Source organism: Macrotis lagotis, chromosome 5, assembly GCF_037893015.1.
Source record: "Macrotis lagotis isolate mMagLag1 chromosome 5, bilby.v1.9.chrom.fasta, whole genome shotgun sequence".
NCBI classification, from domain to species: Eukaryota; Metazoa; Chordata; class Mammalia; order Peramelemorphia; family Peramelidae; genus Macrotis; species Macrotis lagotis.
The window spans coordinates 10,187,081-10,211,270 of NC_133662.1; the positions used below are offsets into that span (position 1 = coordinate 10,187,081).

Genomic DNA, 24,190 nt, shown 5'->3' on the forward strand with positions numbered 1-24,190 from the left:
CCCTAACTTTCATGATTGTAAAGACAATATTGGTAATGTGAAGATATTTATATTTCTGTTATCTTTGTGTCTTATTGAAAACAATAGCATTCTTCCTATTAATCATTGTTAGGCTTTTTAAAATTTTTGGATGGAGAGAGTCAAAGTAAAAGGACTTTTTTATTTCCCCAAGGCTGAAAAAAAATTGTTATCTAGTATGTAAGCAGTCAATCGACATATTTGCCCTGAGTGCTCAGACAAAAAATATCATCATCAAATCCTGTCAGTCTTTCTCTCCCTGATTGCAATCAGTAGTTCTCTTGGAGTATTGCTCTTTCTTAGTTTTTCTTTCTTTTGCCATCATTTGTTTGAAGGATTTTTATATGGAAGAGTCATTATATGGTTTCTATTGGCATCAGAAGGAAGAACTAGGGTGAAAGTTTCTAAGAGGTTACATAGAAGGAAACATTTCCTTATAGTTAGAGCTGTCCCAGAGTGGAACATACTGCTTCTATAGGTACAATGCAGAGGGTGGATGGGCATATGATAGAGAGACATGTGAGCTGGAGCCTTCAATGGGATTTATAAATGTAATTTCTATTGTCAGAGACTTTCCTTGATTTCTCTTTTCTATATTCAATGAACTATATTCATTTATACTTGTTGAAATGGTTCTTTGTATTAATTTCTCTATTTTTGCTTGTATTTTGTCTTCCAATATATATTTTGGCTTGGTATAGAGAGCTGAAGTTGAATTCAGGTTTCTTATCTAGTTTGCTGTAATTCTGTTTTGTGGATCAGCCACATGCCCTGTTATAATTGTGAATTTCCCCCAATGTATTTCCTTCCATTCTATTTTCTTCTGTTTATTCAGAGACAATGACAGAGAGAAACCTAAAAAAATCTCTATAACTAGTAGCCTTAGCTTTGATGAATAGTGAGGAAAGGATTGATTCTTGTAGGAATGGAGGGAAAAACTTGGAAAAATTCTTTTAGCTCTTGCTTTCTCTGTAGTCCAGTCTAGGGCTTCAGCATATTCCCTGGAAAAAGAAAAAAAAATCTTAAGGGGCTCTTGCATGTGGCTATTCATCATCATTCAATTATGATCAGCATTTAATTAATTCCTCAGAGGCTTACTTGCCCTCTTAGCAACTTGCAGTCTAGGCAGAAAACCCTTCTTGTTATAAAAAGAGAGACAAAATAGGACAAAGTGGATTGGAAAACATTCACAACTCATCATCATCAAGCCTGGTGTTTGACCAAGAGATGGAAGATGAATGGATGAGGTTGGAGGAAAATAGGTCTATTTTCTGAATACAGTTCCTAACAAATTGATGACAAAGGGTCAATATTTTGCCACCTCTGTGTCTCTTCAGGATTTATTTATGGGAAAGAATCTGAAAGTAAAGGTTCTCAATTTTTCTGGCTATTTTTACAAAGCACAAAGAGCATTATTTTCTCCTCATGGTCCCTGTGTTAGATGATTGGAAAGTTATTTCAGTTAAGTTGCCCATTCATATATCATTGTCTTTATGCTTGAAATTACAGATATTTTGAGTGATACTATGGACAGGGAATTTGAAAGGCCATCTTTTAAATTCTCCCTCCCTAGGTAAGAACCAAATCAATAATACTGGAGAGTAAGTTTCTCTCTTTTAAATGATTCACCAGGTTTCATGTTTCCCAATTAATGTTAACTTCTTCAGATGGTCTCTTCATTACTTCAGTTCTGAAGTTATAGTATAGGTATTTGTAATTTTTTATAGTTGCTATCTTCACTATTGTTCTGCATTAAACTAGGATTTTTTTTAGATTTTTCAAGGCAATGGGGTTAAGTGGCTTGCCCAAGACCACCCAGCTAGGTAATTATTAAGTGTCTGAGGTTGGACTTGAACCCAGGTACTCCTGAGTCCAAGGCTGGTGCTCTATCCACTGCGCCACCTAGCAACCCCTTAAACTAAGGATTTTTAAAGTCACCTAGCTACATATTTCTAACTTTTCCTAAAAATGTATAGGGTTAGGAAGTTGTCATAACTATTTCCCTCTTTGTAGATTGGAGATTTTGAAAATAAGCATGAAAAATTCCTGGAGTTGAATCATAAAAACAATTCAAATTACTCACTTTTTAGAAACTCTCCTATTAAGGGGTTTATAGAAAGATTTTAGCAAATAGGATTACAATAATATCTCTTCTCTGTCACTTTCTGCTTTTTAGTGCTTTATGCAAATTATTTCATTCAACTCTCACAGTAACTCTGAGTTAGACAAAGCATAAATTTCCATTTTATCTATTTAGCAAATGGGAAGTCTGAGGCTGGGTGACTTGTGCAGGAACTCATAGCTCCTAAGTGATATTGCTTGTCTTTGAACCCAGTCTTATGACTAAATTCAGTGCTGAAGCTTTGATTTTCAGTTTTCTATCTGATAACATGTATTTTTGACTTGATTCTCTATCATGTATTTTTTACCTCTTGCCTAAACTATTATTAATAGTATCTTAATCCATCCTCTATCCAAGCTACCAAAATTATCTTCCTTGAGCACAACTCTTATTATATTACTTTTGTTGCTTCCAGGGCAAAATAAAAACTTCTTAGCCTAGTATTTAAAACCTGCCACAGCCCTAGTCTACATTCTCTCCTTTATTAATACCATTTTGTTCTCTCTTATTCTCTCCCTAACCAACAACCCTTCCTTCTCCCCAACCAACAGCCACCTCTACTTTGCCATAGACACTCAGTTTATTTTCTTCTTTTTTTATAAAGCTGGAGATGAAAGGTTTGTAACATTTTTGCAAAGCATGAGGGAATAGGTTCAAAAAGGGTAAGGAGGTATTAACAGTTTAAGAAATTAAAATATGTCTTGGCTTACTTCCACTGAAATATATATATTGATTTGTTTGCACAGAATTTACTGCACTCTCTAGGTTCTTTGACCTAGGTTTTTTAAAAAGGCTTTTAATCTTTTTTGTCTCATGGATCACTTTTCAGAACAATAATTTTAAAGCATAAAGCACATAGCATTAGAGAGGAAGTCAATCTAAGTTTCAACGTATTAAAAAAAGCCTTAATTCTTGGACTCCCCTGAAACCTATTCATGCACTGCACCCCAGGTTAAGAATTCCTGCTCTAGGTGGATGTTAAAAATATAGAGTGCTCGTTGTGGCTTTGATCAGTCAACAAGGGTTGAAACCTTTGACCACTAAGATAAATAACCAAACAGAACAGGTTGGACCTGAGTAAAACAAAAAGATGTATTTGTACTATTTATCTGTTCATTTGATGAGGTGGACTGAAGAATTATGTCCAGGGGTCTCCAGTAATTCCTACCTAGTTTCTTGTTATCGAATAGTCTTCTGTTGTATTTGGTGAATTTAGTACTTGCCTTTTTAAACCTGTTCTTCAAGGATTTTAGTTCTTCTCTGTTTTTAAAGAAAAGCCTATGGGCATATTTTCTTTCCTGCTTTTCTTTTTGAATGAAATTGGTTTCATCACATCATTTATCCTTTTATCCTCTAGTTTCCCCAACCATATGATTTTCATATTCATAGTCAAGCCTTCTTAGGAACTCCTACAAATGAGAAAATCTGGTCCATCCTTCTATCTGATACAAGAATATCCTCTCAATATTCCCAAGGATGTTGCTACCTGGCCTCTTCTGTTAAGGGTGAAGTATGCCAATTACCTTAAAGGCTTTCTGATATAGAGCACTGAATTGGAAGTCAAACAAATTGACTTGGAATCTGGAACTATGTACTATGTTACCTTGAGAAAGTGACATATAGATCCGTAACTATGAAATGGGAATAATAATATTTGTATTACCTAACTTTCAAATTTACCTAAGGATCAAATGTTTGATAAATCAGAAGAGAAGCAATATGACATAGGAGATCTGATCAGATGGTTGACCTTGAGCTCAGAAGGATCAGGGTTAAAATTTTGCTTCTGGCATGTAATAGCTGTGTGACCACGAGCAAGTCACTTAATTTTTCAGTGCCCTAGGCAACTGTTTAAGATTAGAAATTACAGATTTATTGTAAATTTGCATTGGTGGAAGAAGTTTCCATACTAATGATTTATGAAATGACTGGTTTTGACAAAATTAAAACTTTAAGAACTATGTTTATGTGTTATTAGCCTTGAAGGCAGCCTATTTCATTTTTTAACACTAATTTGTTATAATTGCCACCACCACCATCCAAAATTATAGTCTTAGAGAGATGTTTAGGGGATTAAGAGAACAAATGATGAGTCCACAAAGATAGTATGTGTCTTCTCTGAACACTTTATATGTTTGCCTAAAAAACTATTTTATAGAGAACTCACACAAGGCAAGTGCTCAGAAGAAGTAACTAAAGGAAACTCTCAAGGTCTCTCTGAAGGACTTTGGTATTGATGATATGACATGGAAGACAATGGCAAAGGATCACCCAATATGATGTGCCCCCATCAAAGAATGATACTGTGCTCTATGAGTGAAGCAGAATTATAATTGTTCAAAAGAAAAGTAATATGCACAAATTTAGAGATATGTCCACTCCAAATGTTCATGTGGACCCTATGCCTAGTCTGAGGAACCACAACTAGACACATTGTACTCTAACATAATGATGTCATTTTGGTTCTCTTTGAGAATAAAGTACAACTACCAACTACATGTGTGTGTGTATACGCATACACACATGTATGTATATATGTGTGTATATATCCATTCATTTTTAGTCAGCCAAGTCCCACCTACTCACTCTTTTGCCTCAATTCTCCTGTTGAGAGCATAAGAAAACAAAATACACATATATACTGTCCATAAAAATCAATTTCCATGTTTATCATGAACTAAAACCATGTTTATCTCATTCAATATTCTGAATCCTTTACTTTTTTTTTCAGAAGGTGGTTTGCATGTTTCATGTCCTTTGGAATCCTGGTTGGTCATTGTCCTGATAAGAATTCAGCACAGTAGTATTCTATCACATTGGTATCATTAATTGATTCTCCAACTTATGGATATCTCCTCAGATTCCATTCTTTTCTACATCAAAAAAGAGCTATAATTTTTTTTGCACATCAATTTGTTTTATTTAGGACAAATACCTGTTTTAATCTTTTGCTGTTCATTTTTCAGTTGTTTCTGACTCCTGGTGATTCCATTTTAGACTTTCTTGGCAAAGACAATGGTGTAATTTGCCATTTTCTTCATTTAAAAGATGAAGAACTGAGACAAACTGGGTTAAATGACTTGCCCAGAAAATCTATGCTAATAAGTGTTTTGGATTTAGAATTAGGAAGATCAGTCTTCTGATCCACAATACTACTTAGCTATTTTCCCCTTAATCTATCATCTCTCTAATCTCCACCCTCCCTTCTTCCTTTTTTTCCTCCTACTTCACTGTGGAGTGAAATGTGTGTTGTGTATGTGTGCATGTGCATGTATTCATGTGTGTGTGTGTGTGTGTGTGTGTGAGTGGACATGTATTTACCCTTCTTTTAACCAGTTCAGATAAGAATGAAGCTCAAGTGTCAACTACCACTTCCAACCCTTCTTCCCTTTTCATCTAAATATCTACTTATACAAGCTTTCTTCTTGTTCATTATTTCCTCTTCTCCCTTCCCATTTTTTCTGATTCCTAAGAACCTAATGCTCTCATGATTACTCAATTGTATCTCTCATGTAGACAGATTCTGAGAAGTTAACACACACAGAATTGTACAAGTGGTACACTGCCTGGTTGAACTTGAAGACAGGAAGACTTGAGTATAAATCCTGTCACATATTTATTAGCTTTAATTATGGAAAGTACTTGAAAAGCACTCTATGTACCAGTTATATTTATTATCATTATCATTATTGTTACTATTATCATTATTATTCTCAATGTATTACCCATTGCAGAATTTTTTACTTTACATTTAAGAAGAAGGCATTGCTATTCAGAAAGCCATAAGTCATTAATATTGTAATTTATAGGGAGGCATTTTTGATGAGGGGAAATTGATATGGTATTTTGTAAGTTGTCTATTATAGTTGATTCTCTATTAGACTTTAACACATATTGTTGAAGAAAGAGAAATTTTGGCATTACCACCAATTCAGTTTTTGCTTTTCAGCAACTCATTCCTTGGAACTAATCCATGAAGTATGAGGGAGAATCAGAACCTCTGATAGGTAAGAATGTGACATTATCAAATAGAAAGAGAAAGGATAGTAAAAGGGATAAAAAAAGGGAGATAACTTTTACTTGATGTAAAATTATAGATAATTCTGAATCATTTAAAATGAATTAGCAGATGAGTGACTGACTAAAAATGACTGAAGGATAGTAGGAAGTGATTTGGGAACTACTACAATAATCCAGGTATGAATTTTAAGGTTATATTTAAAAGCAGTGGGAATAATAATAATAATGATGATGATGATACATCATTTATATAGCACTTTAAGTTTTGAAAAAATGCTTTCAAAACATCTCGTTTTATTACAGATGAAGAAATAGAGGTAGACTTGCTCAGGGATGCACAACTAGTGAGTGAGGTTAAATTTGAACTCTGGTCTTCTTGATTTAAGGTTCAATTCTCTATTCGTTGGAAAAAAGTAATCCATATTGCAAAGGGTAAATTGAAAGAATTGGCTCATTCTTTCATTATATTTAGAGAATGAAGGGCAAAGAGAAGTCAGAGTTGAATCTATTATTTTAAGTTTTGGTGTGCAAAGCAATTTACTTGATGCTAATGTATGAAGACTAAATTTTTAAAAAGTCCCTTCCCTCATTTACATTCCAATTTTGCTCATACTGAGTTTGAGATAGCCAACTAGAAATTTCCTAGAATTTAGAGAAATAGGATGTAAACACATAAAGAATCCTGAAGATATACCTATTTTTTATTTTCATAACCCCAGTTACTTCAGACCCAGACTCTTCAGGAAATTCTGAGATGCTTTGAGGCCCCCTCTTATGTTCGTTAATTGAAAGCAGCTTGAATTGCATTAATGGAATCCACTTTCATTGAGAATCAGTCCGTTATCACTGAGTTTGTGCTCCTCGGTTTCTCTGAGCTCCCTGATCAGCACTTCCTATTTTTCATTTTTCAGCTATTGTCTATTTAGCCACCCTTGTGGGGAACATGCTGATAATAGTGGCTGTGGTAAGTTCCCCAGGACTCCACATACCCATGTATTTCTTCTTGGCCAATCTCTCTTTCCTAGAGATGTTCTACATTTCTACAATGGTACTCAAGATGCTAGCAGGTTTCTTGAGGAAGGAAGTCATATCCCTAGCTGGTTGCTTGCTCCAGTTCTTTATTTTTGGTTCACTGGCCACAACTGAATGTTTCCTTCTGACTCTCATGGCAGATGATAGATATTTGGCCATTTGCTACCCACTCCATTATTCATGCTGGATGGGATGCAAGCATTATGTAGGCTTGGTGATCACTGCATGGTTATCAGGTTTTGCAGTGGATGGAATAATTGTGATTCTGATGGCACAGCTGAAGTTCTGTGGCTCCAACCATATTGACCATTTTTATTGTGATTTCTTGCCTGTGGTGGGACTGGCCTACTCTAACTCCCAGATGGTACAGGCAACAACATTCATCCTCTCTGTCATCTGCCTTACCATTCCATTTGGTTTGATCCTGACTTCTTATGCCCACATCCTTGTGGCTGTGCTGAAAGTACCTACAGGGGCCAGTCAAAGAAATCCTTCTCTACATGTTCCTCTCACCTGGCTGTGGTGTCCACTTTCTATGGGACACTTATGGTCATGTATATAGCACCCTCTAGTATTCACTCCAAGCTTCTCTCTAAAGATCATTGCTTTGCTCTATACTCTGGTCACTCCAATCTTTAATCCTGTGATCTATACCCTAAGGAACAAAGAGGTCTATCAGGTTCTCAAGAAGCTGCTTTGTAATAAACAATATGGTAACTCATCCTGAAATGAGGAGCAATGATAGTTTGTTCTGTCCTTCAGATACTTCAAGTCAATCTTCCTGAATGTTTGGGATAGATAACTTTGCCTGGTTTGTACATTTCTTAGATTTTTCACTTTGTTATTATTGTTATTTCAGTTGTGTCCAATTCTTTGTGACCTTTCTTTATTTGGGGATTTCTTGGCAAAGATACTGGAGTGATTTGCCATTTCCTTCTCCAACTCATTATATAGATGGGGAAATTAATTGTGAAGTGACTTGCTCAGGGATACACTAGTAATAAGCATCTGAGGCCAGATTTGAACTCAAGAAGACAAGTGTTCATTATTCCAGGCCTGGCACTCTATTCACTGTGACAACTAACTTCCTATAGAAACTCTCTGTTTTGATAAATGACTTCCATTTAATAAGTTTGCGAAAACCTTATATTGACAGAAGACTAGGTGGAGTTTCAAGGGGGTAGAGTTTAAATTTATTGTTGAATAATCTTACCTTGGAAAATGAAAAATGTTTCCGAGATCCCATGAAGCATTATTTCTCTAATAAGATTGTCCCACTTATTTTTCCAACTCAAAGTTATACTTAAATATTTTGCCATTTTTCAAGTATGACTCATTTTCCATCAAGCTTAATTTCCCCCCAAGGTTATACTTACCCTTCTTTCTTTCTTTTTCCCTTAGTTTTCAGTGCTCTTTCCCAAATTAGTTTGTATTTATAAGTATCTATATATCATATGATATGCCTATGGTACAAAAGTCTCATTGCCATTTTATATCTTGATTCGTATTTATATCCTTATAACTGAGATGTAATGAATCTTCATGTCTATAAGACTGATATTGAAATATATCTAGTGAATTTCTGGTGCTAAGATGGTGGAATGATGAAGGAACCCTTCTGATTTTCCCTCCAACTAACTATAAAACTACTTTAGAATTGATCTAGGAACAAATCAGATCATTAATCAGGCAGGAAAGGTCTATCTCACTGAGGTGAGAGGGAACAAAATCTAAGAGCAGCAGCAGCAGCCACTCTCACAGCAGGGGGACTACAGCAAGGCTATCCATTAGTGAGGCTTCACCCTCCCAACAAACCAGCAGTTTTTCTAGGCAAGTGAGCAGTCTGTGTAGTACAGCAAGGTGGCACCTCAATAACCCCACTATAAACCACCAGATACCCTGATCCCATTTTTGACCAGTAGTGAACCCCTTCTTTCTCTAAACAATAGTGAGAAGCCATCTTGGGACCAGCAGAGAGACCGTTTTACCATACCAGCCCAGCAACCAGACTCCATCCTTGGAGCAGGACAGCAGCTTGGTTTCACATTGGGGTAGAGCAACAGGGAGGCCCTCCTCCTGCAGTAGAAGCCAGAGAGGAAGTCTCCAGAGACTTCTAAGCAACTAAGCCCTGAATATCAGTAAAAACCAGAAATAAGACCCAGAGCCCCAGAAGAAAAATTTGGAACAATGTAGGACCAGAATTCAACTCTCACACAAAACACTAAGTTACAAAGAAGGGAGAAAAAAATGAGTAAAAAAACCAACAACAAAAAAGAACTTAACTATAGAAAGTTACTATGCTGACAGGGAGAATCTAGGCATAAACTTAGAAGAGGGCACTAATGTCAAAATGACTACATGTTAAGTCTCAAATTTTATTTCAGGCCTAGAAAAGAATTCCTGGATGAACTTTTTAAAGGATTCTGAAAAGCAAATTTCTAGAAGTATAAGAAAAATTGTGAAAGGAAATGAGAATAATGCAAGAGAATAATGAAAAAAGATACAATTTCTTGGGAAAACATATATAAAATTTATGGGGGAAAATAATTCCCTAAAAATTGAAAAAAAGGGCAGCTAGGTAGCACAGTGGATAGAGAACTGGCCCTGGATTCAGGAGTACCTGATTTCAAATCTGGCCTAAGACACTTAATAATTACCTAGCTGTGTGGCCTTGCAAAAAAAAAAACTTAAAAAAATAAAAAAATTGAAAAAGAAAGTACAAAAGCTCACTGAAGAAAATAATTTCTTAAAAGTTATAATTGAGTAATTGGAAACTAATGATTGCATGAAATATCAAAATACGATAAAAAACAAAAATTAAAAGTTAAAAAAAGAAAATTTCTTATTGGAAAACCACTTGCCTAGAAATTAGATCTAGGTGACATGAGAATTATTGGACTATCTGACAATCATGATAACAAAAAATATTCTCTATAGTATCTTTTAAGAAACTATCAAAGAAAGCTACCTGAATATTCTAGAACTAGAGAGAAAAATAGAAATCAAAAGAATCACCACCAATCACCACCTGAAAGTGATACCCAAATGAAAACTATCAGGAATATCATAGCCAAATTCCAGAACTGTTAGATCAAAAAGAAAGCATTGCAAGCAATTTAACTATTGTATGGATTACATAGGACTTGGTATTTTTCACAATAAAGAATTAGAGGATTTGGAATATGAGATACCAGAAGAAAAAGGAGTTAGGATTACAATCAAGTTTCATCTAACCAGCAAAATTGAATGTAATTTTTTGAGGGTAAAAATTAGACATTTAACAAAATAGAAGACTTCCAAACATTTCTAATGAAAACAATTGAGTAACATATTTGACTTCCAAATACAAGACTCAAAGAAAAGATAAAAAGGTAAAAAATAAGAAATAAGAAAGTAAAGCATAAAAATCTCAGTAAGATTAGACAATTGCCATTTCTAATATTTCAACTTAATATTTATAATAATCTTTGCCATATTATTGAATTATGTTACATGAAAAATATTTTAATAAAGTCAATAATTTTATTACCATAAGAGCAATAAGGAAAAGTATATGAAGATAGAGGGTATAGATATGAGATGTTATCCCCCAAAACAAAATAAAATAGTAAGAAAGAAAATTTTGCTGGAAAAATAAAAAGGAGGAGATTGAATAAGGTAAATTGTCCTACATAAATGTTGCATAAAAGAGCTATCATAATGGAGGAGAAGATGAGGAAAGTGGCAACCAAATCTTAAGCTTTACTCTCACCAAAATCTACTCAAAGGGGGAATAATGTGCAACCCAGTTGGATACAGAAATCTATCACAATGCATAAAAAAAATAAAAAGGAATGGGGATAATAGAAGGGGATGGAGGACAGAAGAATAGAACAGAACAGAACAGAACAGAACAGAACAGAACAGAACAGAATCGAATCGAATCGAATCGAATCAAATCGAATCGAATAGAATCGAATAGAATAGAATAGAATAGAGGAAATATTGAGGAAAGCGGTGTTCAGAAATAAATCTCTTGTGAGAATGGAAAGGGTTGATTATGAGGGGCAGAGCAAAGCAAATAAAAATGACAAGGAGACAAATACATAGTAAGGCATAACTATAAATGTGAATGAGATGAACTTATCCATAAAATGGAAATAGATAGAAGAATGAATTAAAATTGTTTATAAGAAACACATTTGAAACAGAAATGTCTACAGAGAAGGTAAGGGACTGGTAGCAAAGAAAGCAGGGGTGGCAATCATGATCTCACACAAAGCAAAAGCAATAATAGATCTAATTAAAAATAAAAAAGGAAACTATTTTGCAAAGAAAGGCACCATAGTAATATCAATACTGAGCATATATGCACTATGTGCATCTAAATTTTTGAAGAAGTTGAGTGAGTTATGGGAGGAAATGGATAATAAAACTGTATCAGTGGATGACCTCAACTTTACTCTCTCAGAACTAGATAAACCTAACAAAAAACCCCAAGAATTAAATTAAGGAGGTCATATAAAATTCTGGTCCAAGCATAAATGCAATTTAAAAAATATATTTTTTAGTCAAAGCAAAAGAATGAATTATATGCCAAATTAATGGTATTGATAGAACAGCTACGAACCCTTAACTTTTTACAGATAGTAAGTATAGTTATCATGTGGTCAGATATATAGAAACAGCTTTTATTAAACATGGCACTGATGAAAAATTATATCAAGTCTTTAAAGAGTTACAGAAGTTAAAAGAGCTAGATATAATCCTTTTTGAATATATATATATATATATATATATATATATATATATATATATACATTCCCACACTGAATTACCTGGGCCTATATATGAAGGCAATCATAGGGCTGATCAATTTACCCTTCTACTTATAACCTTAGTAGAAGATCAAGCTAGGCAGTGTCACAAAAAATTTCACTAGAAAGAATTTAAAATCACCAGAGAGCAAGCAAGGAATATAGTAATAACCTGTCAACAATGAATTCCATATTTACCTACCCCTACAAATTATTCTAAGAATCCTAGAGGCCAAATTCCTAATGAAGTGGGGCAGATGGATGTGACTCATTATACATCTTTTGGAAAAATGAAATTCATTCATGTTACTGTAGATACATTTGGTTCATTTTCAATGGCAACAGCACATAGTTCAGAGGCTACACAAGGTGTGATTGATCATTTATTATTTATTATTTATGCCATTGTTTTGCTATTGTAGGGATACCAAAATCTACAAAAACAGATAATGGTCCTGGATATACTTCTATGGCATTTAAACAATTCTGCCTATATTACAATATACAACATATTACAGGTATTCCCTATAACCATACTGGTCAAACTTTAGTAGAAAGAAAACATAAATATCTTAAGAGATTTCTCAAAGTGCCAAAGAAGAGGGAATATATAGGGACAAAGGGGAAACAAGAAAGGAGAATAAATCTTGCCTTATTTAGCATGAATTTTTTAACATTGAATGATAAGCAATTAACACCTGCGGAAAGATTTTTTTAAGGATATGTAACATGAAGAGAAGGGCATGGTGACATGGAAGGATCTTAATACATGAACAATGAAAATGACTGGATCCACTATTAACCTGGGGTCGAGGGTATGCTTCTGTTTTGTCCACAGATGGAGAAACTATCTGGGTACCAGAAAGAAACATCAGACCGTGCAGACCAGATGAATCAAGTAACAGAGAAAATGAATAATTTACACTTAAGAAATTGAAAAGGAAAAGATGAGAGGAGAATACATCATGGACTTATGGGACAATCTATGATGCTTACTTTACTCTAAGAACAATTTGGGGACTTAAAAGGAATTGAATATTGGACTTATGTTCAAAACCCTCCATGGTCACTATTCTACAATGAGGAGAGAGCATGGTTGAAATTGTTTTAATTGGGGAAGCTGCAGATTATTTGGGATATAACAAAGTTCCTACTGGAGATATCAAAGAAGAAATGCTGAGAAGAAAAGTTAGGCATGTTTTCTCTTTTTAAAATACTGTGACACCTATATGTTTTTGTAAAATGTGTACTGTTGAACCATGTGTTCAATTAAGTAAAACTAATCATTCAACTCATCCAAATATTTATAACAGGGGAGCATTTAGGACTTTAGAAATATCAGGAATTCCATTTGTAGAAAGTATTGAAGGAAGAAAGATAATTCCTACAGAATCTCTTTGTTTAAATTTACATGCTTGGGATTTCAAAAATGAATGCTTTGCAACCCTGGGTTGCCTGTCATACCCCAGATAGAAGAATTTATGATCATTCTATTTTGCTGCAAGTGTGGAATTCTCTTGGTAGAATTTTCCATTGAGTATTCCAGGCTATATTAAACCAATTATATATCCAGAAATAGGGTTAGCTAATTCAGAGATATGGAAGGCTATGGCAGTTATAGATGAGATGAAGTATATACAATGGAATAAGATGTTAGACAAAATATCTTATGAAGAAAAGAAATTATCTGTGACTGCATGCACAGGACCAGATATTGCCTTCATGACAGGATATTTCAAAGATGTCAATATTATCAGAGAAGAAAGGTGGATATAATGTTAAATGTTATAATTGCACTATTCGAGCATGTATAAATAAGGAAGTGGAGGATAATGATGTTGTTTTCATGATAAGACAACCAAAATTTGCCCCACCAAGGTAGAAAGATGGTATATGTCTTCTGCTGATGAGTTCTTAGAAAAAACATTAAAGAGAATTAGGCAGAAGAGATGTGTTAGTTGCATTGTGTATCATAGCAGCCATTATAGCAGCTACTTTGGTGATTATTTCTGTACAAGTAGGGAATAAAGAAAAAATTGGAAGCTAAATATATTCAAGAATTATCAGAAGATGCTCAGGAGAGAATTAATGATAATCTTTATCATTTGATTAATGCATTACAAACCTCTGTATTGAACAATTGCAATGTGTTTATAGATTTTCTGCTATTTGTGATACTCCTTTAAAATATAACACTTCACTTATTCCATGGGATAATATAAAGATTATTTGAATGGAATATGGTATAATGATTCTATAACTATGGATATGAATCAATTGCATAAAATTGTTAATAATATTGCATTGGCACCTAGAATGGAAATGGATTCAAATATTGATGATTTGTTTAACTTAGTTAATAGATTTCATCCTTTTCAATTTATGAACTTATTAGTGAGCATGCTTCCTGGTATCTTTGCATTATTATTGATATTGTGTATTATACCCATTTGTATTAAATGCCTTTTGTCATTGGGACAAAACATAGATGGACTGACACACCACAGCATGCCTAAGAAGGGAATCTGTAGAGGGCTAGTCCCAGGGAGTGATATTCACATATCCTTGGTGATCTTCTTCATCAAAGGTGTATATGGATTATTGCTCATTGTATGGATCTGTTGGCTCACCAGTGAACCTTGACCTAGGATAATCTGTGGCTCCAGGATGGTTGTAAAAGGTTTCTCTGATAAAGAAGCATGCATTTTTCTAAGAACAAATATTGTAAATTTACACAGGAAATTGTAAAACTGGGTCTCTTTTAACCCTTCATTCCTGAGATAAGTTTTTGCTATAAAAAGTCTGAGTTTCCAAAAATAAAGTTGGTAGATTTTCACTTCCCGACCTTTTGTGTTTGGATATGTTTGTCTACCTGACCTGACTCTCTGAAATTCATGTCCAGACTCACACCAGAGCTATTGCAGGTGATAACCAACTTTCCAAATTAATTTTGATACAATTTAAATAAAATACTAGAAAAGAGATTTCAGCAATATATCACAAAAATTATAAACTCCAAATTAGAATTGGACAAATAGAAACTAATGATGTTATGAGATTCAAAGATTCTATCAAGCAAAACTAAAAAACTGGAAAAAATAGAAGAAAATGTAAAGTACCTTTCAGGAAAATTAATCGATTTGGAAAATAGATCCAGAAGAGATATTTTGCAAAGTATTATATATTGTGTACTGCCAAAAAATAAACAATTTAAATATCAGGGAGCCATAGTCAGGATTACACAGGACATAATCAGTTTTTACATTAAAGTATTGGAGGGCCTAGAAAATGATATTATAGAGGGCAAAAGAGCTTGAATTCTAACCAAGAATCAGCTAAAATGCAAAATTCATGCATGGGAAAAATGGATTTTCAACAAAATAGAGTACTTTCAAACTTACCTGAGAGAAAGAACAGAATTCAACTAAAAATTTTATCTTCAAATACAAAAACTCAAGAGATCCATAAAAATGTAAGAAGAAAAAAAAGTTAGACATTAAGACCAAATAGGACTTAACTCTTGAAAATTGTATTTCACTTAGTATAGTTGAAAGGAGCATAGTCTGTGGCTATAAATTGATCATTATGTAATGAGAGTTGTATTTCTGTTGGAACAATCGGAGATAGGATATTTGGACATTACGTTTGGGTATAAATTGATCAAGATGTGATGTTTATGGTCCTTGGGAATTTTACTTCTTTCAAGATAACTTAAAGGAGTATGCTAGATCAGGTATAAAACTGGATTATATAAGGAGAAGGCAGAGGCATTAGAGGATAATCAACCAGACATGAATAGGCACAAAGGACCTATTAGAGTAAAGGAAAGTAAAGACAGTGTAAACACTGAGTAAATCTTACTCTTAACTAATTTGGTTCAAAAAAGGAATAATATACATTCCTAATTGTGTTTAGAAATTTATCATAGGAAATAGAGGAAAGGTCAGTGTGAGGCAGGCAGCAGTAAGAAGCAAAACACTGATGGAAAGGAGAAGGAAAAGTAAAATAATGGGGGAAAATAAAATGGAGAAAAAGGAAAGAAAATTGTCCAGATAAAGCCAATGCAGCCAAAAATGGAAGAAATACAGAAAACTGGGAAACATTTTCACATTTTGTTAAAGTATTTCTGTTAAAGGACTAATTTCTGAAATATATAGAGAACCTTTTGAATTTGTTAGAATAGAAGTCATTCCCCAATGATAAATGGTCAAAGGAAATGAACAGGTAAATTTCAGATGAAGTTTTATAACTATTTGTGGTAATATGAAAAAATGCTCCAAATCATTAAAGATCAGAGAAATACAAATTGAAACAACTCTGAGGTAGCTCCTCATGCCTTTTCCATTGGCTAAAATGACAAAAAAAGAAAATGATCAACATTGGTAAGAATGTGGGAAAACTAGGACACCATTGCATTATTGATGGAGTTGTGAACTAAACCAGCCATTCTGGAGAGCAATTTCAAATAGTGCCTAAAGCGTAATGGAGCTGTGCATACCCTTTGATCCATAAATACGAGTATTAGTTCCATAACCCAAAAAGATAATAAAAAAGGGGAAGAGGTACACAAGTACAAAAATATTTAAAGTAGCTCTTGTCATGGCAAGGAGGAATTGGAGTTGGGGAAATGTTCATCAATTGGGGAGTTGTTGAACAAGTGCTATAAGGAATAATGAGCAGACAGACTTTGGAAAAGACTGGAAGAACTTGCATGAACTGATGCTGAGTGAAATGAGTAAAATCAGGAGAACATTGTCCATATTAACAGCAACATTAAGAGATGATCAACTATCTATGTTTGCAGCTCTTCTCAGCAGGTCAGTGATTAAGGACAATCCTGAGGAACTTTTTATGTAAAATCCCATCCATACTCAGAGAAAAACTATGGAGTCTGAATGCAGAGCAAAGAATACTATGTTCACTTTCTAAAACTTCTTTTATGTTTTTTTCTTTCCTTCACATTGTTCCACCTTATCCCCTTAGTTCTAATTCCTCTTTCACAAGACTAATAAGGAATTATATTAAACACATATGTACAATCTTTATCAGTGTGTTCAAGAAAGACTAGTACATCTGGTATGAGGACTGCCAAGCCCTTTTCAGGACTGCTTTCCACCCGAATCACCTAAATCTCACCTGTGACTCCAAGAAGCTATGAAATACACAGTGGCAACACCACAGGTGGGCTAAACCAAGTTGAGGGCAAGAGAGAGAGTCTCATACTCATTGATGAATTGGAGAGGGGAGTGTCTACCCCAAGCACGTGAAGTCTTCCACTAGTGGAATGGGAGGATGAGAACAATTTACTCCAAAGTCCATGAAGCAGGTGCTGTGGAGCACTTAGAATTTGGTTAGGCAATAGACACTAATGTCATCCACTGCATCTAAAATCATCATTAATTATTATTAGGGGCGGCTCTGGACTGGGGCCCCCTGAGAGGACCGTGAGATGCCCAGAGGTTAGAACCTGCCTTCGGGTACTGGGATGGCCTCGGTATGGGCTGGCTCCACCCTCAGGGGGAACTCAGGAGGAGCAAGACCACCTACTAGGAGGAGTTAGGTCTGGGGATAAGAGGGAAAGTACAGAAGGGCTCGGAGGGATTCTTCGTAACAACAATAAAGAAGTGAACCTCTCCTCGGGTGCTCTGCCTGGTTTGTTCTCCCCTCCCCCACCCCGGGTGGGGAGCCAGAGACATCTGAAGACCTTGGGTTAAGGTAAGTAGAGGGCGGTGGCTGTAGGGTCAGACAGACCCCTCCTGCAACAGTTGGCGCCCATCAACGTGGGGCCGTTAAAATTTGACCGCCTGTCCCCTTGAGCAGGCTCAAGAGGGACTGCCAGGCAGCCTCAGGTACTAGGGTACTTGGGAAGATGGGACAGGGTAGAAGCTTACCCTTAATAGAGCCCGAGGAGAAAGGGGTTCTAACTTGCCAGCTTTACAAGCTGTGCAAGCTCAGTGGGATAAAGATACATCTTAAGACCTGCAGGCACTTTATAGATAAAATATGGGACATTAGCCCATGGCTCCAACACTCAGGCATAGACCCGGAAAGGTGGCGGGTAGTAGGACAACAGATGGCTTCTTACCAGGAGTCGTGCCCCGGGGTCTTAACGCCTGAGGATTTTACTATCTATGGAGTAGTAGGAGCGATCCTGTGTCCCCAACACCAAGCCCCTCCGTTACAACGGGACAGTGAGAATCAGGTGGGGTCCTCTTTGTTAGACCCCTCTGATGATGAGAGTGGTGAAGGGGAAGTTCCTCCGTTGTACCCATGGGATGATCTCCATGGGATGCCTAAGGGGTCCCCCAGGGAGAGTGCTAAGGGGGTAGAGGGGCCTGGGATACACACAGCAGAAAGGATAAAGAAAGTGCAGAAATGGCATACAACGAAAGAAGAGGAGGTGCCTTCGTGGCGCTTTAAAAAATCAAAAGAGGAAGTGCCTACGTGGCACAGTAAAAAATCAAAAGAAGAAGTGCCTATGTGGCACAGTAAAAAATCAAAAGAGGAGGTGCCTACGTGGCGCAGTAAAAATTCTAAAGAGGAGCTGAGGGCGGGACATTTTTCTCCCTCATCTCAAGGAGAGGAACTGAGGGCGGGGCATTTTTCTCCCTCATCTCAAGGTCCGGAGAACACCGCCCTCCCTATGGCAATGGCTTCCTTGTCCCTAGGAGGTTCATCCTCATTTCAATACGGAAAAAAGGGGCAACAGAGAAAACAGGGAGTTCTGGCTGCCAGTATAGCACAAGCAGCTGCTGAAGGGGAAGACATAGATTGGGAGGACTGGGGGTTGTACTCGATTTTAATAGAAAATGCGGGAAGTTATGATGAAAAGAGGAATCATCGCCCGGTGCCTTTCAAATTAATAAAAGAACTAAAGGAGGCAGTATCTAAATATGGCCCTTCAGCCCTTTATATAAGAAAGTTGATTACAAATGCCTCAGCAGGCTTCCCATGGACCCCATTTGATTACAATGAGGTGATGGGAGCGGTTTTAGATCCATCTATGCATCTCGCATTTCAGGCTGCAGTAAGGAGGGGTGCTTTGCAATATATAAAACAGCATGACATTGCAAATGAAGAAGATGCTATGCATATGATCACCGGAACTGGGCCCTATGCAGATTTGGACGCCCAGATAACCTATGATCGAGGGGTCTTGCAGGCAGTGGCTACTTGCCATGAGGAAGCTTTAGATAAGTTAGGTGCTATGAGTGGACGAGGCACTGCAAAATTAGTGGGACTGAAGCAAAGGGCCTCTCAAACTCCTATACAGTTCATTAATGAAGTACAGGAAACAGTAAGGAGAGTTATGGGCACTGGGCCAGGCACTGATGTCCTTACATATCAACTTGTGAAAGAAGGGCTTCGACCTGAGTATAGATCTATAATTGTAGCCCTTCCCCCCCTCAGCTGGCCTGTATGATCTGACTGACAAACTTTTAGACACTCCCGTGCAAGAACCCACTCAGATGATGGCTGCCTCTATCGTAGATGCCAACAAGGCACTGATAACGGCACTGCAACAGTTTGGAAAAGCAGGGAAATGCTTTAAATGTGGCAAACCAGGACATTTTAAGACTCAGTGCCAAAGTCAGAGAGATCAGGTACAGCAGCCAAAGTGTTATGGGTGTGGGAAAACAGGTCATATTGTCAAGTATTGTCGTGCCCAGATGAAAAAACAGGGAAACGGACGGTGGGGGCTCCCAGCTGCAGGCCCCCCTCCCCCAGGAACATATGCAGCAGCACAGAATCAGAAAAATCCATATACCAAGCAGTAACTGTATGGGCCACAGAAAATAACGACCCGATTAAAATGGCCCCCTGGGAAACCTTAGCAGTTACTGTTGAGCCAAAGCCACATCCCAGGTTAGTAGTGGGATTATCGGGTTATTCAGATCATATCACACATTCTCAATTGTTAGATCCAGGAGAATCCATCATTTCTGTCACCAACCCTCATGCTTATGAGATATATTTAAATCCAGGTGACAGTGTAGGGAAAGCCATACCCCTGCCATGGCTACAGGCAGCTCAGCCGATAGATCAGCCTAGGATGCAAGTGAACTGGGTCCAGCCTATACAGCGGGCTCGCCCTATGATAACCCTCAGGGTAGAGGGCATTTTAATTGAAGGAATGATGGATACAGGAGCAGATTTCTCTGTTATAAATGACAGACAGTGGGATAGCTCCTGGCCCACTGTTGCAGCTACCCAATTAGTGATGGGGGTAGGGGGAAACCAATCAGCTCTTCAATCTGCTAGGCGTCTTAAGTGGGAGTATGAAGAAGATACAGGGTTTTTCCGACCCTTAAAAATCCAAGGTCTCCCTTATGCCCTCTGGGGCTGAGATCTTCTCTCACAGCTTTCTTTGTCTCTTGTCACCCCGGAACATATTCAGGGAAATTAGTGGGGGCCACTATAACATCGGTGAGCAGCCCACCTATTACCTGGACTACACAGAAACCAGTCTGGGTAGAGCAGTGGCCCCTTACCTCTGAAAAGCTCACCGCTTTACACCAAATAGTGGAAGAATTAAAGAGTACTAATAAAATTGAGCCCACTACAAGCCCTTATAATTCTCCTGTATTTGTGATAAAGAAGAAATCAGGCAAATGGAGAATGTTAATTGATCTACGGGCTGTCAATGCTTGTATGGTCACTATGGGTACTCTACAACCTGGCTTACCCTCTCCAGCAGCAATACCTCAAGGTTGGCAAATAAGCATAATAGATATTAAAGATTGCTTTTATAGCATTCCTCTCCACCCACAGGATAAAGAGAGGTTCGCCTTCTCTGTACCATCTGTAAATTTCCAGGAACCATACCAAAGATATCAGTTTTGGGTACTCCCTCAAGGCATGGCCAATAGTCCCACTTTGTGCCAAATGTATATTCAAAGTATTTTGCACCCTATCAGGAAACAGTATTCAGGTAGCATGATAATTCATTATATGGATGATATTCTCCTGGCCGATGTGGATGCTGGACAGTTAAAAAGGTTGCAATCTGCAGTAATTGAAGTACTAGCTTCCCATGGCCTTTTGGTAGCTCCAGAAAAAGTACAAGAAAATCCACCCTTTTCATATTTGGGTCACACTCTGCAGGGAGGAAGGATATCCCATTTCCCTCGCCAAATTGACATGTCCAAAGTAAAAACTTTAAATGATTTCCAGAAATTGATAGGATCAATTCAGTGGCTTCGTGCAGTTGTACCTATACCAGATTCCCTTCTCACTCCATTGTATAACATTCTACCAGGCAGCTCTAATCTGATGTCCCCCAGAAGGTGGACAGCCGAAGCCAAAGGTGCCTTAAAGCAAATTATGGAAAAATACAAAGCCAAAATAGTACAGGTGGAAACATCACAGCCTATTTATTTCCTCATCCTAAATGATTTTACCCCTTTTGGATGCCTCTTCCAAGTACATGGAATTTTAGAATGGCTGTATTCAAAAAAGACTAAAGCGGTACTCCCTGATAAATGGGAAGAATATGGACAGTTCTACCTTACAGCTATGAGGCGTTGTTTGCAACTGTTCGGCAAACATCCCATCATTACTAACCCTTATTCAGAGTTGACCTTGCAACAGTTAGCCTCAACATCACCCACTTGGGCTGTTATAATAACCACTTGCCAATTTAAAAGGGTCACTTTTCCCCCAGAGATTCGAGTTTTCCTCCCTCTGCCCTTAAAAAGGCCAGATCCTATCATTGCACATCAACCCGTGAATGGACCTAATGTCTTTACCGATGCCACTAAGCATTCTAAGGCCTCGGTTTACATTCCTAGATACAAAATATTAAAAGTGTTCAATACTCCATATACCTCAGCCCAGAAAAATGAACTTTATGCTATTCATCAAGCTCTTTTATTATGCCCTGCTGAGCCTGTAAATTTAATAACTGATAGTTTATATTGTGCACAGGCTCTCATGAAATTGCCTGAAGCTATGATTCAAGGGAGATCTACAATAGCTACGTTGCTTTCTGCGGTCCAACAGTTGTTATTGGAACGCGCATACCCCATTTATGTTATGCATATACGATCTCATCAATCAGTCTCAGGTCCAATCTATTATGGGAATTCAATTGTTGATAAAGCATTGATTGGTTCACTTTTTATACCAGCTCAGCTAGCCCACCAAAAATACCATCTTTCTGCCCGATCGTTAAGGAATCTTTATGGGCTCACCAAAGAACAGGCCCGACAAATAGTCAAGCGGTGTTCCGCTTGTGCCCCTTTTCGCCCTCCTCCCAAAGAATTAGCAGTGAATCCCCGTGGGGATCGCCCTAATGCACTATGGCAGATGGACATTACACACATGGGCTCAATACTAATTCATGTTTCTGTTGACACTTTTTCTAATTTTATCATGGCCTCTATACAACCCAAGGAGACCACACGTGCCACTATTGACCATCTATATACACAATTTTCGGTTTTTGGAGTCCCTGGAGCCTTAAAGACAGACAATGGTCCTGCCTATACTTCCTCCTCGTTTAAGACCTTTTGTGCAGAGTTTAACATACATCATATTACCGGCCTTCCTTACAATCCTACAGGCCAAGCTATAGTGGAACGAGCAAATCGCACACTAAAGACTACTCTGCTTAAACAAAAAGAGGGAGATAGGCGTAAGATAACTAGAGGTGAATTAGCATTAGCTCTATATACCATAAATTTTTTGCATTTCCATGATGATGGCACAAATTCTGCTATGAGATATTTAGGAGGTTTGGATCGTTGTGTCAACACCCAGAGCCCAGGCAAGACAAGCTTGACCCAGGCTCCCCGTACCTGCTTAACAGGAACCACAGTCTTTTGGAGAGATCCAATAGGCGAGTGGCGTGGGCCTGGAATAGTACAGTGCAGAGGTCAGGGATTTCTTTCCATACTGCCAGATGGGGAAGACCAGATGGGTGCCAATCCGGAGGGTGCGAGAAGTCTCTACCGAGACCAGTGTCATCGAGACGGCGGGGACGTCGAGGCTGGAAGCGCCCTCGGGCACAGAGGAACTAAAGGAGACATGACATCCTGGAGATCATCCTCCTGTTGCAGCTTCTTCCGGGACTAACACGGGCTACGCATCCCTGGGGCAAAGGCGGGAGATGGTACAATCTAACTTCACCCACTCGGAGAGCTGCTGATGAACAGGGAATGAAATACTGGGCAGTTGCGAGGGGAGTCCCTTCCCTCCGTGTCATTGGCTGGGGAAATCAAGCTGTCCCGCTGATGATGCGCCGAAACGCTACAGCTGTTTTAGGATTGGCTGACCATGGCCCATTGTCTGAACCAACGGAGAGGCAGCTTTCTACACCCCTCACCTTGATATCCATCACCACACCCATTTGCGTGGTGGCCCGGCCACAGAACGGGCAATGGCCGGGTGGGAATGATATCAGTTCTCCGGATAATGGGGCTTCCGTCTAAGGGCATTGCATACCCTTAGACTTATTGCAGTGTGCCTTTTCCTTCCGTGCCTTTTGAAACTATTACAAGACATTATCCTACGATCCCTTGAGGCGATTAAGGCAGACCTTTTGGCTCCTCACCATTGACTGGCAAAGACCCCTGTTTAAACAAAAAGGGGGAGTTATTAGGGGAGGCTCTGGACTGGGGCCCCCTGAGAGGACCGTGAGATGCCCAGAGGTTAGAACCTGCCTTCAGGTACTGGGATGGCCTCGGTATGGGCTGGCTCCACCCTCAGGGGGAACTCAGGAGGAGCAAGACCACCTACTAGGAGGAGTTAGGTCTGGGGATAAGAGGGAAAGTACAGAAGGGCTCGGAGGGATTCTTCGTAACAACAATAAAGAAGTGAACCTCTCCTCGGGTGCTCTGCCTGGTTTGTTCTCCCCTCCCCCACCCCGGGTGGGGAGCCAGAGATGTCTGAAGACCTTGGGTTAAGGTAAGTAGAGGGCGGTGGCTGGAGGGTCAGACAGACCCCTCCCGCAACAAATTATCTTGTCTCTGTCTTGCCACTGAATCATAATGTCTTTGAAAGAGAGAATGAGGTCAATGATTTCGTGCAACTCTACCTCACTTAAATTCAATTTATGTATGAATCAAAACATATCACCCATAACACTTTATCTTAAAGTCTTGTGGAGACAGGCAAGTGATGAAACAGCAGGTGCAGATACACTGGAAGTTGTAGTCACAACCCTGCATGCAGGCGATCCTGGCCATAGGGTCATTTCCCC

At 37.9% G+C, this 24,190-nt stretch overlaps 1 protein-coding gene across 1 annotated transcript; it reads left to right on the plus strand.

Annotated features, from left to right (window-relative positions):
• The first annotated feature begins 6,969 nt into the window (after positions 1-6,969).
• Positions 6,970-7,919, plus strand: OR11A1 (olfactory receptor family 11 subfamily A member 1). Its single transcript, XM_074189666.1, is given in 4 exon segments — positions 6,970-7,068; positions 7,071-7,674; positions 7,677-7,786; positions 7,788-7,919. Coding segments are annotated over 4 exon segments (945 nt in total).
• The last annotated feature ends 16,271 nt before the right edge of the window (positions 7,920-24,190 follow it).